Source organism: Zonotrichia leucophrys, chromosome 4 (assembly GCF_028769735.1).
Source record: "Zonotrichia leucophrys gambelii isolate GWCS_2022_RI chromosome 4, RI_Zleu_2.0, whole genome shotgun sequence".
In the NCBI taxonomy this organism is placed as follows: domain Eukaryota; kingdom Metazoa; phylum Chordata; class Aves; order Passeriformes; family Passerellidae; genus Zonotrichia; species Zonotrichia leucophrys.
Window position 1 is genome coordinate 64,546,184 of NC_088173.1, and position 14,698 is coordinate 64,560,881.

The window sequence follows — 14,698 nt, forward strand, 5'->3', positions numbered from 1 at the left end:
CAGCAGGGGTGGGCTGGTCACAAATCCAGAGCCCACACTTGTACAGGTGTCTGTTCCTTCAGCCCCATGTCCCCACAGCACCAGCCCCTGGCTCACAGCCCTCTCTGCACCCAGCAATACAAAGCACAGGTCCCAGCTGTCACCAGTCTTGGTTTATTAGGAACACCGAAGGGGATGTGGCCCAGGATGGCTGGGGACAAGCAGCAGGAGGCAGGGCTGGCGGTAATGGCAGTGCCACAGGTGTGCCACCCTCAGTCCCACAGTCCAGCTGCCACGGACACGGCAGCAGGAACACAGCTCCCCAAAATCCATGGAGGGAGGAAATAACCCCGGGTGCATCCCTGACCTGCTGCCTGTCTGTCACTTGGAGCCACTGTCCCTCCAGCCACATGATCAGCACACAGGGACAACACGGTGTGGCCTTGAGGGTGGCACGTGGGATGGATGACAAGGGGACATCCAGGGGGGCCACTCTGCACTGACACATCCCCATGTGGGAGCATTGGGTGCAGGGAAGCACCCAGCACATGCTGCATCCCCGGGCACATCCTTATCCCACGGCCAAAATGTCCTCTGGGTTTGGGATGACACCCAGCCCATGTCACCTCCCGGCCGTTCTCCATCCCCACACGCTCCTGCAGTCGCTGCCCGGGGCTCTGTGTCACTCACGGGAAGGATGGGTCGAGCTGGGAAGGAAGCGTCTGCAGGGTCAGCTCTGCTCCCCCTGCTGGACTGGAGCTCTCGGCCACCCTCCGAGGCATCCCCTGTGAGATCCTGCTGCCCCTCACTGCTGGCCAAGGCATGGGATGGAGGATGTAGAAGGGCCCCAGCTCCATAGTGTGTAGATAGTGCTAATATAGACATTAAATAGTACCCTCGTGCACAGACACACGGACACACACACACACATTGCCCACATCCCTGCAGGGTGGGAAGGACAAGCTCCTGAACATCACAGCCTGCACAGACACAGCAGAGCCACCTCACAGGTGACCAGCTGGTGTCCCAGGGGCTAGCTGGACCCCACTCTCCTCCAGCCTCCCCTGCAAGCACCAGCCAACCCCACCGGGCACTGGGATGTGCTGGAGGGCCACTGGCTCACAGCTTGTCCTGGCAGGGAGGACAGGGACAGCCTGACACACACACACAGGCACAGGGACAACACGGACAGGCGGGAGCAGGGCCTGCCTCCGGCTCCCGGCCGCCCCACTCCAGCACCTGGGCACGCGGCCCCGCCCGACCCCACAACACAACCCTGTTCTAAATTAAAGCTGCTGCCTCTTGGAGGAACCTCCAGGCCCTTCCCTCCCATCCCTTCCCTCTCCTCTGGCCCGGGGCCAGGATCACACATCAGTCATCTCATCCTCCAGCTCGGCATCGTCCGTCTCTCCTTCGCCCTCCTCCTCTTCATCAGACGTCACGTCGGCATCGTCGGCTTGTGCGAGGCACTTGGGACACGAGCAGGTGAACAGGTAGTTCTCCCTGCAGGGGGCAGGCAGGAGACAGAGGCATGGTGTGCACACAGCCACACTCCCACACTGCTGCTGGCCAGGGGTGGGGGACAGAACAGCCAGGGAGGGGCTCAATGTGTCACACCCAGAGCAGTCTGGGGGTCCCATCCTGCTGGCTCGGGCAGGGTAAAGGTACCCCAGGTGGAGAGGGGGATTTCTCAGCCCCACAGGGGTGATGGGACAGTGACTCCCAGCAGGAGCCCCTACCCTTGAGGGACAGAGAAGGAAAAGGAAGGGTCTGCAGGTGTAAGCCTGCACAGAGAGGGGGGAACCCAAATCCTACAACACATTACAAGGAGCTCGAAGCACCAGAAGCACCACATGCTGCACACACCCCATGCCATGAGCTCACTGAAGTTCACAGCAGCCCAAGGCACACATAGCTCTGGGGTGGGGATGCTGCCCTGATGGATGTTTGGGGTGTCAAGGGGTGTGAGGTCCCTCCAGGTAGCCCCAGGCAGCCCCTACCTGAGTATCTTGTTGCGGCTGTGTCTGCTCCGCTCCCTCTGACAGCAGTCTAAGTAACTGATGCAGATTTCCTGGCAGCAAACAGAAATGGGCTGGGCTCAGAATTGCTCCCCATGACTCCAAAGCAGCAGGATTTGCCCCAGTCCCTCTCAGAATCAGGTAGAAACAGGGGGTCTGGCCGCCCCTACATGGGATGGGGATTGAATTCCTCTGCCAAGATTATGCAGGACACAGGAGGTTTCGGGGCTGGGTCCATGAAGGATGTAGGGGACACAGGGATGATGCCAAGGTGTGATGTCACCTCAGGGCCACCCAGGCCCTGCTGTCTCACCTCTCCTGCTTCGATGTCCTCCAGAGCAGTGAGATGCAGGAGGAAGTTGTTTTCTGGGAAGGATGTCTCAGCATTGGGGATGCAGCTGTGGTTACCTACGGGCAATACAACCTCTGCTAAATGCCTCAGTGGCTCCTGGACCCACATCACATCTGAGTGCATCCAAGGCAGGACTGGCCATTCCACAGCTGGGCAAAGTGCCAGGGAACACTGAGAGCAGTACCCATCCCACCCACCCCATCCCATCCCACAGACGGCAAGCACAAACCCCTTTCTCCCAGCCTAGCATGGGCCATTTCCCTCGCAGTCCTTGTGTTACTTACAGCAGCTCTGCAGCACGTAGAGCCCTGATCCCTCACAGTTGAGGAACTCTCCCGACTCTGCAGCACAGAGAGAGGGGTTAGAGCTCTGCATGGGCCCTTCCAGCTCTTACACACACAAGCCCAAGGAATGTCCATCAACAGGGAACACCCAGAGATCCCTGGGTGGCCTGGGCACTGCAGGGGGATCTCCCAAGAGCCTTTCCCTCCCCCAGGGAGGGGATGGAGGACAAAGATTCCTATCCTGGTGCCTGCACTGTCTCTCCCCCCCCAGAGGCTCACCCTTCTCAATGTCCTTGTAGAGCTGGTCGATGAAGGCGTCCAGCTCCTCCCGCTCCAGCATGGGCAGGTCCAGAGCATCGCATGCGTGCACCCACTGGCTCAGGGAGCTGGGGGAACAGGGGACATGGCACAGTGCCACAGGGCCTGGGGAACAGGGGACATGGCACGGTGCCACAGGGCCTGGGGAGCAGTGGGACAGTGACACAGTACCTGGGGAGCAGTGGGACAGTGCCACAGTGTCACAGTGCCTGGGGAGCAGTAGGACAGTGCCACAGTGCCACAGTGCTTAGGGAGCAATGGGGCAGTGACACAGTGCCACAGTGCCTAGGGAGCAGTGGGACACTGTCACAATCCCAGGGGAGCAGTGGGACAGTGCCACAGTGTTTGGGGAGCAGTGGGACACTGTCACAGTGCCACAGGGCTTGGGGAGCAGTGGGACACTGACACGGTGCCACAGTGCTTGGGGGAGCAGTGGGACAGTGCCACAGTGTCACAGTGCTGTCAGAGACAGCAGGACATTTCTACAGTCCCACAATGCTCTCAGCACCTGGTGGGACTTCGCAGAGGGGATCCAAGGTGGCTCAGAGCAACCAAGGTCTGGCAGAGGGATGTGAAAGGATTTGACACAGCCAAGATGAAGTTTTTTTAAGTCTGCCCCTCTCTCAAACCCAGCCACTGACATTGCACACCTGCACTGCCAGGCAAGGAGCACCCACAAAGCCCCATTACCTGGTTCCTATGCCTTGGCCATTGGTCCCAACGAGGGCAAAGAGGGATCGAAAGCCTTCTGGAGTGAACCACTGCAGGAGGGACAGACAGAGGAACTGAGGAGCCTGCAGGAGCACCTCGCTCTGCAATGCTTCAGGGAGCTTTGGGGGAAGCAAGGGAGCAGCAGAGTCCCAGGGAAGCCCTGGCCAACGCTCCTGGGCTGTCTGGGAGGCAGATCCACTCACCCTGCTGAGATATTCATCATAAAGAGCCTCAGTGAAGAGCAGGCGCAGCAGCTCCAGCTGGCCCTGGCAGGACACAGAGCACGGTCAGGGTGGGGGTGCGGTGGGTGCCAGCCCCGGGGTGAGGCTGAGCCCAGCCCAGGCCAGAGGCTCTGGAAGGATTCAGGCTCCCCAGCCTGCCCTGCATGGCTGGAGGCTGCTGGACTCACAGCCATGAAATCCACCCATCTTAGCAGCAAAAGCCACCCACTCAGCAGCTAAATATCACACTGTCCCAGCCCACAGCAGGAACATCTCCCCCACAGGAAGGAGCAGCATATCCCATGAAAGCATCACAAGGCCAAAACCCTCTAAGCAACCACTTCCTCACCGTCAGGGCCCTCCCTTTTAGCCTGGAGTTTTCAGTGTTTCCTATCCCTGCTCTAATGGGGCTTTTGCATCTGTGGCCTCACAGACACAGGCAGGAGAGGGAAGGCTCGAGGACTGAAGAGCTGCTGGGTCTTACCTTAAATTTGTCCCCCAGCAGCTTGTGCACAATCTCCTCTTCTTCATTTGCTGTCTTGTTGCAGAACTGGGAGAAGGTCTTGATCCACCACTCCTTGTCTTTAGCCTGACAAAAGAATCAAGCAGAGGCATTGCACCAACACCACTTTCCTCCCCAGCCCAGAGAGAGGGAGGATTGTCACAATAAATGCTGAGAAAGTCAGGCCAAGGAAACCTTGGGAATGACATTGACAGTGGGATAACAAAACCACCCAGTGTACCTGTTTGATGGTGGCGACCATCCTGGCCATTAGCATTATGCTGGAGGTCTCAGGGGGGTAATGCATGTTTCTGTGGGATTAAAATGGAGAACAAATGAGCAGATCAGGGCTGGCATGGGAATGAAAAGCTGGACAGAGGCAGAAACAGCTGCCATAGGTGTGGCCAGGCCTGCACTGATCCAGCACACCAAAGTGCTCAGTGCAGCATTGCTGTGTGGGGGTCCAGTGGAGAGAAACCTGCACCCACCTTCCTGTCCCACCCATACAAACAATCCTCCTCCATCCTGTTCACTCTGCTGGACATGGGACAAGATTTCAGTCAGGGATGTTGCTCATCCCCTCTGGAACCATTTCTTTTGAAAGCAGGGACAGAAACGGGCCCATGGGATGCTACAAGGAGGATCTCCCAGAGGCTGGAGATCTGCAGGAGCACCATAAACCTGCAGGAGTGAGGGATGTGCATAGCTCAGTGCTTTGTAGCTCTTTAGTGGGAGAAAGATAAGGAGTGCTCAGCTGTGTGTCCAAACCCTTGGGCTGCCAACATCACAACACCCAACCAGGAGAAAGAGCTGGGCAGCGTCCCACAGCCACCCCCACCCTCCAGCACAGCAAGGAGCCAGCCCAGGAGAGCCACCTCCCTTGCCCATGGAGCCACAGGCAGGTCAGGCCCTACCTCCATGCCTCCTGCAGCTTGTTGAGGGGGTGTGTGGGGTCGTCCCGGGACGGGCCGAGGCACAGGACCTGGTGGTACTGCTCCAGAGCTGCCTGCCTGCACTCTGCACTGCAGTACGTCACCTAGAGCGAGGGGACAGCGCTGGCATTGTGGCAGCAGGAAAGGGGCTCCTAGATCTGTGCCCCCTCCCTGACCAGCAGAGCCCTGGCTCTGGAAAGGCAGACAGCACAAGAGCCCAGCTGGATGGGAAGGACTCAAGGATCCCAAGGAGAGCACGGTCCCTCCCAGCAGAGCCGTACCTGGCAGCGGGGACACTGCTGGTGCAGGTCCTTCCTGATGCTGCACTGCTCCGGGTGAGGCAGCACCAGGGAGCTCTTCCCCAGCAGGCGCTGGGCGTTCTCCTCTGCCGTCTCCAGAGCCCGCAGGCAGTGATCACAGGCTGTGGGGACAGGAGGGATGGGTGGAGGGATGGAGGGATGGATGGATGGATGGATGGATGGATGGATGGATGGATGGATGGATGGATGGATGGATGGATGGATGGATGGATGCCACAGGAAAGCCTTTGGAAAGCAAAGGGATCAGAACCCAGGGCAAGGCAATACAACTTGTACCAGCACCAGAGAGGAACAAGGGGATGGGGCTTGGAGCAATCTGGGTTAGGGCAAGATGTCCCTGCCCATGCTAGTAGTGGAATATCATCTTTAAGGTCCTTTCCAACCCAACCATTCCAAAATTCTATGGGAGCACCTAGCACATTCCTTCAGAGTGATGGAAGTCACCATCCCTCAGACGACACCCGAACTTGTCTATAGTTTAGTTTCTGCAAAGGCAGAAAAGGCAGCAGGACCACCTTTAAAGAGGCACTACGACAAACCCAAACCCTTCCCTTGGTACCCCTGCGGTCCCGCGGTCACCCCACCGGACAGGTGCCAGGGATGGGGACACGCCACCAGCGCCTGCCGCTCACCTCGGTAGTTGTACAGGGCATTCCAGAGGAACTGCGATGACACCACCGGCTTCTCCACGAACACTGTTTCCCCTTTCCGGATGTTTCTGGTGGCGAACAAGCCCTTTCCCTGGCGAGGGACAACCGCGGGTCAGGGACGCGCCCGAAGCCGAGTCATACCCGGGAGCTGAGCTGAGGGAATCCCTCCATTCCCTCCATCCCCGCGGGATTTTACTCGCTGTGCCCCCAGGCTGGGCGGGAAGGGAAGGGAGGGACCCTCACGGAGGGCACACCGCGGGCTGCTCACCTTGGCGCTGCTGATGAACCGCGCCTCCGCCGCAGCCCCGGCGTGTGGCCCCGCCGCGGCCGCCATATTCGGGCGGCGACTTCCCCGCCCTGACCCGCCGGGCAGCGCCTCTTCCTCTTCCTCTTCCTCCTCCTCCTCCTCCTCTTCCTCCTCCTCCGCCCCCTGCGCCTCTCAGGGGTCTGCACTCGCCATCTCCCCCCTCAGCCGCGGGGCGCGGGTCCGGCGGCCATATTGGCCCCCCTTCCACAGCCCCCGGCCAGCGTCTGAAAACAGCGCCAAAACCCCTCAAAACAGCGCCAAAACACCCCAAAACGGGACCGGGGCGCTGCCGCTGCCACCCCAAATCGTGCAGGAGTTTGCTGTCTCTCCCCAGTTATTATTATTTAATGGTAGAGGAGTAGCTGTCACAGCCCTGTCAGGCACAAGTTCCCCCCTCACCTTGAGGTCTCCCCTCGGGGAGTGAGGAGGCATCGCCCACTGTCCTGCGCACCCAAAACTGGCCTGACTTTTCCCAAAAAAGCCTTCAAAATACACTACTGTGGCCATTCTGCCCTCGCTACCTCCTGCTTGGGGGTCCGCAAAGCCTTGAAGTCCGCGGAAACGCGTGTTTGGTTGTATTTACTAATTCACAGCGCCGCGGCTCAGCCCCGCTCGTCGCTGGCCAGGCGGCGGGAGCAGGGCTGGGAATTCGGGACAATTCCATGTGCGGGGCTTGGGCAGTGATTTGGTGTCACTAGATGTCACTGTCGGCTCGTGCCGGGGACACGACACCGGGTGACAAGGCGGGAGCTGCCACCTCCATCCCTGGCCAGCAGCTGCAGCATGGCCTCAGGACTGGCCACTGACCCACGGCGTGGCCGCAGGGTTGGCCACTGACCCACGGCGTGGCTACAGGGCTGGCCACTGCTCTGGCCACCCGGCCGGGGGACAAGGGACAAACAGGCTGCCAGGGCCACATCCCCTGGCCGTGCTGTGGGATGCAGAGCCCGTGGAGCCAGCACAGGAGGCTGTGCTCCATCACACTGTGCCCATGGCAGGGACCACGAGGACAAGGCACAGTGTGGGAATGCTGCTGTCACTCACCATTACATCCTCAGCGATTCATGGAATATTTATGTGGGAAAAATCCTCTAAGACTAACGAGTCCAATGTTCCCTGGCACTGCCAAGGCCACAACTGAGCCATGTCCCCAAGTGCCACATCCACATGGCTTTTAAATCCCTCCAGGGATGAGGTTTCCACCACTGCAGCTGTGCCAGGGCTGGACATCCCTTCCTGTGAATGAATTTTTCCCCACATCCAATACAAACCTCCCCTGTCGCAACCTGAGGCCATTTCCTCAGCGATTTCTTCATGGAAAGAGGCAGAATGGGCATTGGCAGGGGCTGCCCAGGGAGGTTTGGAGACCCCATCTCCTGAGATATCCAAGGAAGGTCTGGACGTGGCACAGAGCTCTGGGCTGGGGACAAGGTGGGGATCAAGCACAGCTTGGACTCAGTGCCCTTGGAGGGATTTTCCAGCCTCAGTGATCCTGGGATTCCTCCGCTCCTGTCCCTGTTCCCTGGAGCAGAGCCCGACATCCCCGGCTGTGCCCTCCTGGCAGGAGCTGTGCAGAGCCACAAGGGCCCCCTGAGCCTCCTTTGCTCGCTGCCCTCCAGCTCCTCAGGATCTGCACCCCTTCCCAGCTCCCTCAGGGATTCTGCAGCCCCTTCCCAGCTCTGTTCTCTTCCCTGGCCATGCTGCTCAGACTGGCAGAGCAGGAGCTGCAGAAAAGGCTTGGTCACATCCACCTGCAGACACAAATTCTTGTTCTCCAGGAGCCTGACTGCTCTTCCTGAAAATGTAGTTTCTGGCTCCGAGACAGTAACTCCCTTCATCTGCTTTGAAATGGGGTCATTAATCAATTGAAAAAAAGATCTTTCATATATATTTTGTCCAAAATAGTTTATTAAGGATAAAAACCTCAAACTCTTTTGAGAAAGATGAAAATATATTTGAAAATATATTTGGGTTGGTTTTTTGTGTTTTTTTTTTTTTTTTTTTTTTGTGTGTGTGTTTTTATTTTTTTTTTTTTTTGGTAAGAATTTCAATTGCAAATTTAAGTGAGTATTAGGAATTTTTTTGGGTTTTTTTGTTTTTACACTCATTCCATCACTTTTTAAAATTAACTCGATTTTTATCAAGAGACAAAGCAAATAAATAAGTGACACATATTAAGGCATAAAAAGGGTATTTCTATAAATAACAATGTAAGAGTAAAGTGATATACAGTGTTCTAGGTCAGAAAGAGACAGAATAAATTATCCTGAGCTGTTGGACCATGGTCACTGCCATAGGAAGGCAAGGTGACAGCCTGAGTCCTTAGTCCTGGCGCCCAAAGCCCTCCCTACCCCCAAAAATCCAGCTGTTAACCACATCAGGCTGCTCCAGATGTGCTTAGAGAGCTCTCCAGGTGCTGTGTCCCAGGGCAGCTGCAGGGATAATGAGGAGAGAACAGAGCAGCTGCCTGTGTCTGGGCCACAGTGGCACATCTGGCTGCGGGGCAGGGGGTGTCTGCTGCAGCTGCTGAGTGTTGGGGCTGGATTTTACTGCAGCCTCCAGCCCTGCACCTCGGCCAGCCCTGGGGCCAGCTCCCTACAACAGCAGCACACACACACACACCCCCCCGGGCAAGGACAGCAGCGCCAGGGGACACACACTGCTAGGGCTGGATCCATGGGGAGCCATGGAAAAGGCACAGGTACAGCAAGGCGCTGAGAGAGGAGGCACTTCTGCTCCAGGGCAGGGGCAGACACTGCTCCTCGCATCCAGGAGTCTGAGCAAGGCAGCAAAGGGCTTCCCTGTTTGGGGTATTGTGGTTGTGAGTGATTTGAACATCAAACATGGGAGTCAAGCTGAGAGAAGGAAGTGATTAGGGAGATTCTCCTCCTTCCTCCTTGGAGCAGACAGCCACATGTAACATGAGTGACCCTGGTTTGAAATGCCCTTGTGCTCAGGGGCATCAGAGACAGCATCCAATTGCCTGCCCAGCATCACAGACTTTGATTGTCACTCCAACATCAAAGTCACCCTCTGATTGTCACCCCAGAGACACCCAGAGATTGTCAACCAGAGACACCCTCTGACTGTCACTCCAGTACCAGAGACACTCTGATTGTCACCCCCACACCAGAGAAACCAGCAGATTGTCATCCCAACATCAAAGTCACCCTCTGATTGTCACCCCAGAGACACCCAGAGATTGTGTCGACTACCCCACGAGACACCTTTCCCCAGCTCTGCTGGAAACTGTTTGTGTGTCCTGGTGCTCCATGAGCTAACAGGAGGTCACCTGCCATCGAGTGATGATGAAGCCCCAGGAATTACAGCACCTGGCTACCAAACAGCAGCCAAAGAAATTCGGGGGGTTCCTTCCAGCCAGCTGCAGTTTAGTCCTGTGGCTCCAGATGTCAGATCAGTCTCACTTGGACCAAAGCAGCCCAGACACATCCCCAGGCACCAAAAAGCAGCCCAGTCTTGTGGGCTGTTCAAAGCTCCACGTCCACGGGGTCCTCCTCGTGCTCCTTGCTGTCGGTGGAGTCGGCGCTCACAGGCTGGATCACCCCGAACTGAGACAGCTTTGCTGCCTTCTGCTCCATGCTCTGCTTCCTCCACTTGATCCTCCGGTTCTGGAACCACACTTTGACCTGGATGGGAATGGCACAGCAGCTTAACCCAAGGGCTCCAGGAGCCCTTTTCAATCCATGTGCTTCTGAGGTGGGTATCCCCCAAAAAGTGGAATTCCTTAAATGGGGACGTGCATCATTCCCTCAGGAAATAGTGAGTGAGAACAGGAGGAGGTGAAACTACAGAGGGCAGAGCAGTGATGGGAAAGGATCAGGGGACTGCAGCTGCACTGAGAAGGCTTTGGCCAGGGAAGTGAAGGAGGCAGCTCCCTAAGGAGCCCCTGAACCCATCCCCAGGACTGCAGTTGCCACAGGGCGTGATGAGACCCCCAATAATTATCCCTTGTCCCCCAGAAATGGCCTTGGTTTGTTCTCCCTTTTCCCCAGCTGAATTTAGAGCCCACTGTGGAAGATCCTTCTTTCCACACTAAACAAGCAGCTTACTGTGGGAGGAGCAGGAACTCACAGGGCAGAGCAGGGAAATAATTATATCCAGTGTCATACAAGGACACTTGAAACAGTCTCCAGAGGATCATGACAATGCAGACACAGCAGCCAACCCAGCTTAAACTCTAAAGCACAGCAGAGTTGTGCTCCTGAATGCTTTTTATTCTACTTCATGGATTCAGAAATCTTATCCAGGAACCATCCAAACTCCAGGCACATCTCTCTAATGTCACCTGGCAGCAGGGTGTCCCACAGGTCACTTTGCACTGTGTCCTCCTTCCACACTTCCCAGTGGGAAGGTCAGCACAGAGCAGCAGGACCATCAGCACAGAGCACCCCAGGATCAGTCCCAGAGCTCAGCTCCCCCATCCCTTACCTGGGTCTCTGTGAGATGCAGAGTTGCAGCCAGGTCCACCCTCTCCGTGCCCACCATGTACTGCTGCTTGAGGAACTCCTGCTCCAGCCGCTCCAGCTGCTCTGGTTTGAACACCGTGCGCACTCTCTTCATCTTGCAGGGCCCTCCTGACCTCCAAGGCCCTGCAGGACCCAGTGGAGTGGTCCCCACACAGTGAGACAATTCCAGACCTGTGAGAAAACAGCAAAAATTGAAGGGGTCTGCACTAAAGGAGCCGGAGAAAGTGGCACCAACCAAGCAGAGATGTCCCCGCCCTGTCCCTACCCAGATAATCTCATCCAGGCTCCTTTTCCCATGAAAAGCTGGAGTAGAAGAACTTTTGAGGGCCTGTTCTATGGTTTTACCCTCAGGGTACACCAAGGACAGTCCTGGACATGCAGCCAGACCCGGAGAAATCAGCACTCAGTGAGGTGGGCAGGACTTGACCTTTGCCTGCACAGCACCTTTGTAACAGGACAATAAATTGCATACAGAGCTGCAGAACACAAAAATCCCACCTCTGTCTCAAAAACCCCCAAAACACAAATGTTCAAAGTTTGGGGGTGTTGACCCCAGACTGGCCCCTGCTTTTCCCCTTCCCGTGGCACACGGGCTCAGTGTCCAGGATCCAGCTTTCATGCAGGACCACCACATCCTGCACCTCTGCTCCCCACAAAGTTCCCAGGAGTGCTGATGATTCAGCAGGACTAACAAGTGTATCTGACCTGTCTGGTCTCCAGCTGTGACCTGAGGATAGCCGTAATTAGCATAAATTAACATACAATCCAACACCAGCACTGCCACTAGCACCTGACTGAGAGCAGGTCTCGCCTTCCCCAGCCCCTCATTCTCCCTGCTCCAGCTGATGTCTCTGCTCACTGCAGGGCAGGTCCTTGAAAATCCCTTCCCAGCTCAACCATCGTGATTCCAAGCCCAAGTGATCGCACTGCAGAGCTCCCTGCACAGCCTGGAGGGTTTAGGAGCCATAGGAGCCACGGAAAGCCAGCACTGATGGCACCACGGCTTCTCCAGCACCAGATTCCCTTTAACACACCCCACGAATTACAGCCAGTGGGATTTTCCCTGTGGAAAGCACCGAACAGCACTGGCAGGATCAGACCAATAATGGTCCCCATCTCTGCTGTTCCTAAATATTGTGGCAAGCCAGGTTTCTCTAGCTTTTATGGAAATACTGCACATAATGATCCCCATTCACACCTGCTACTTATCTCTTCTTTAATGACTGATCTTGTCACGTTCTCCAGGCACAAATCTGCACCTTGACCTACTTATTTTCATTAATTGGGCGCAAGTTCTGCGTGTGTTTAAGGATTTGTGGGACGGAGACCTGACAGCTTAACAGCCGTAATTGCACTTTAAACTATTTTCATCATTAAAATCTTTTCACCCATCACTTTTTGTTTCTATTTTAACACTGGAATAATAGCAAGTGAATTTTCCAACATGAAACGCTGAGTGGAAATCTCTTTGCAAATTGTTTAACTGTGTTTTTATAACTGGAAGATTGATACAATACAAAGATTAACACAATTCTGCAGATGCTGTCTTGTGAAGGAAATAATATATTAAATAGTTGTGCTAAGTACTTAATAAAAGATCAGCAAATGCTTTTGGTGCCTAAATATTGTAGCATCAGGATCAAATCTGGATTTCTTTATATACAGGGAAACCTGGCTGCAGGTTTTGCATGGACAACAGCAAGATCATGCTCTGACTGCTAAAAGGAATACTTCAAGAAAAATACTCTGAATAGAGATACTTTGTTAAAATCACTTGGTCGTTGTCCTTAAAAAGTTCCAGTGAAAATAGATCCTGTCAGATCAAGGCAATATCATCCATCACCACGGCAAAATTTTACCCACAGATCAACAAAAAACATTTCCTTAGATAATTCTGCGCTAAAAACATGCAATTTTGAGGGCCAAGTGCTGCAAAACACTTGGCAATTTCACTTCTGTGAGTGAAAAATTGCAGGGAAAGCAAAATTAGAGAGAGATGATGGCAAATTTGGGAGAAGAGGGACCCACACAGCAGCAGAGGTGAAGAAATTAATTTTGGGAGCGAGGCTTTGGGAAATTACAGCAGGTTTTTGATTAAAACTCTGGCAGCGAAGTGCCTTCCTGCTATATGAAAGGATAAATAAGTGCCAGCGTGTGTAAAGTCACCCGTAAAATCTCATGGAATCACAGACTGCTTTGGTTTGGAAAGCTCCTTAAAGATCATCCAGTTCCCCCTCCACACCTTCCACTAGCCCAGGCACTGCAATCCTGGTTTTAGCTCTGCCCTTTACTATTAAACCTATTCCAAGTTTCTGGCTCCATCTCAAATGCAAACAGTGGGTTTGGATATTCTGTACCCGGTTCTGGACTGGGGACTGAATCAGGGGTTAGTAAAATCCTGCAGCATCTTCAGGAATCAACCACAGGCTCTTTCTTTGCCAAACTGTTCAGAGACATCAGGTGTGTTAGAAACTGCCTCGCAAAATAAATAAACAAAAAACCCTACATAAACCAGTAATTTTTGGTCTCACTATATCGATCACCTGCAGACGGAAAAAAAGTCCAAGGAAAGTTTTCCCTCTACCTCATCCCTTTCCCGCAGCCGCAGCCCAGCGCTTCAGCTCGGGGCCGCTCCAGAGGCTGCAGGAATGAAACCACAGCGGCAGCGAGGATCGAAGTGCTTTGGGGTGACTCCGACCCCGCTATTTCCCCGCTCGGGTGCCGGCCCAGCGCCCGGCATTCCTATCCCGCATCCCGTCCCTGTGAACGGCATCCCCGCCGGCATTCCTATCCCTCATCCCGTCCCTGTGAACGGCATCCCCGCTCCGCACCCCGGCCCCGCATCCCGTCCGGGTGCGCGGCATCCCCGTCCGGCGCTCCTGTCCCGCATCCCGTCCCTGTGCGCGGCACCCCCGCTCCGCAGCCCGGCTCCGCTCCCGCCCACAGACCCCTCTCACCTGCACCGGGCCAGGGCCAAGGCCAGCCCCATGCTGCGGGCAGCGGTCCCAGCCCCGCTGCCGCCACCGGGCCCGGTCCGGCTGCGGGTCCCGCCGGGGGCCAGCGCGGGGCGGGCGGCGCGGGGCTCATGGGGGCGGCGGGGCCGCGGCGCGGCGGCTCCCGGGCCAGCAGCGCTTCGATGTGGAACGAGGTCTTGGAGGGCGGCGGCCCGGGCCGGGGGCACGCCGGGCTCTGCAGCATGGCCGGGACGGTGCGGCCGCCGCCGCCCCGGCCGCTTATATGGAGGGCGGGGGCCGGGGACAGCCGTGCTCCTATGCAAAGCGGCGGCGGGGGGGCGGCGGGGGCTGCACACACCCCGCTGGCCGCCAGCAACACCACTACCGACACCCTTGCTTCCCTACCAATATCCCACCGACACCCCTGTTTCCTTATCGACTCCCCTGCATCCACACCGACACCCCACAGACACCCCTGCTTCCCCACAGATATCCCTACCGACACCCCTGCTTCCCTCCCAATACCCCACTGACGCCCCAGTTTCCACACAGACACTTCTTCCTCCCCACCGACGCTCCCATGGAAACCCTCCTTGCACTCAAGTTCCTTCATGGACACCCCTCCTTCCACACCAGCACCTCCATGGTGAGCACTGCTTTCAC

General features: G+C 56.0%; 2 protein-coding genes across 2 annotated transcripts; both read right to left on the minus strand.

Annotated features, from left to right (window-relative positions):
- Positions 1-137: 137 nt before the first annotated feature.
- Positions 138-6,707, minus strand: SMYD5 (SMYD family member 5). The gene is made up of 13 exons (XM_064711931.1): positions 6,556-6,707; positions 6,270-6,378; positions 5,599-5,738; positions 5,300-5,421; positions 4,627-4,696; positions 4,368-4,472; positions 3,866-3,928; positions 3,642-3,712; positions 2,913-3,019; positions 2,634-2,690; positions 2,311-2,405; positions 1,980-2,050; positions 138-1,482 (listed from the first exon to the last, which is right to left on the minus strand). Exons 1-13 carry the CDS (start codon positions 6,619-6,621, stop codon positions 1,344-1,346), a joined length of 1,215 nt encoding a protein of 404 aa, XP_064568001.1. The 5' UTR covers positions 6,622-6,707; the 3' UTR covers positions 138-1,343.
- A 3,264-nt stretch (positions 6,708-9,971) lies between these two features.
- On the minus strand, positions 9,972-11,962 carry LOC135447498 (homeobox protein not2-like). The gene is made up of 3 exons (XM_064712427.1): positions 11,872-11,962; positions 11,044-11,252; positions 9,972-10,241 (listed from the first exon to the last, which is right to left on the minus strand). The coding sequence occupies exons 2-3, from the start codon at positions 11,173-11,175 to the stop codon at positions 10,083-10,085; spliced, it is 291 nt and encodes a 96-aa protein (XP_064568497.1). The 5' UTR covers positions 11,176-11,252; positions 11,872-11,962; the 3' UTR covers positions 9,972-10,082.
- Positions 11,963-14,698: the final 2,736 nt, after the last annotated feature.

Excerpts from the sequence above, each read along its gene's own strand:
- SMYD5 (XM_064711931.1), bottom strand. The coding sequence starts at position 6,621 with ATGGCGGCCGCGGCGGGGCCACACGCCGGGGCTGCGGCGGAGGCGCGG. Across the intron at positions 5,739-6,269 it reads TGCCCTGTACAACTACCGAG|CCTGTGATCACTGCCTGCGG; the intron begins GTGAGCGGCAGG and ends CTGTCCCCACAG. Across the intron at positions 2,051-2,310 it reads AGGACATCGAAGCAGGAGAG|GAAATCTGCATCAGTTACTT; the intron begins GTGAGACAGCAG and ends GTTTGCTGCCAG.
- LOC135447498 (XM_064712427.1), bottom strand. The coding sequence starts at position 11,175 with ATGAAGAGAGTGCGCACGGTGTTCAAACCAGAGCAGCTGGAGCGGCTG. Across the intron at positions 10,242-11,043 it reads TGCATCTCACAGAGACCCAG|GTCAAAGTGTGGTTCCAGAA; the intron begins GTAAGGGATGGG and ends ATTCCCATCCAG.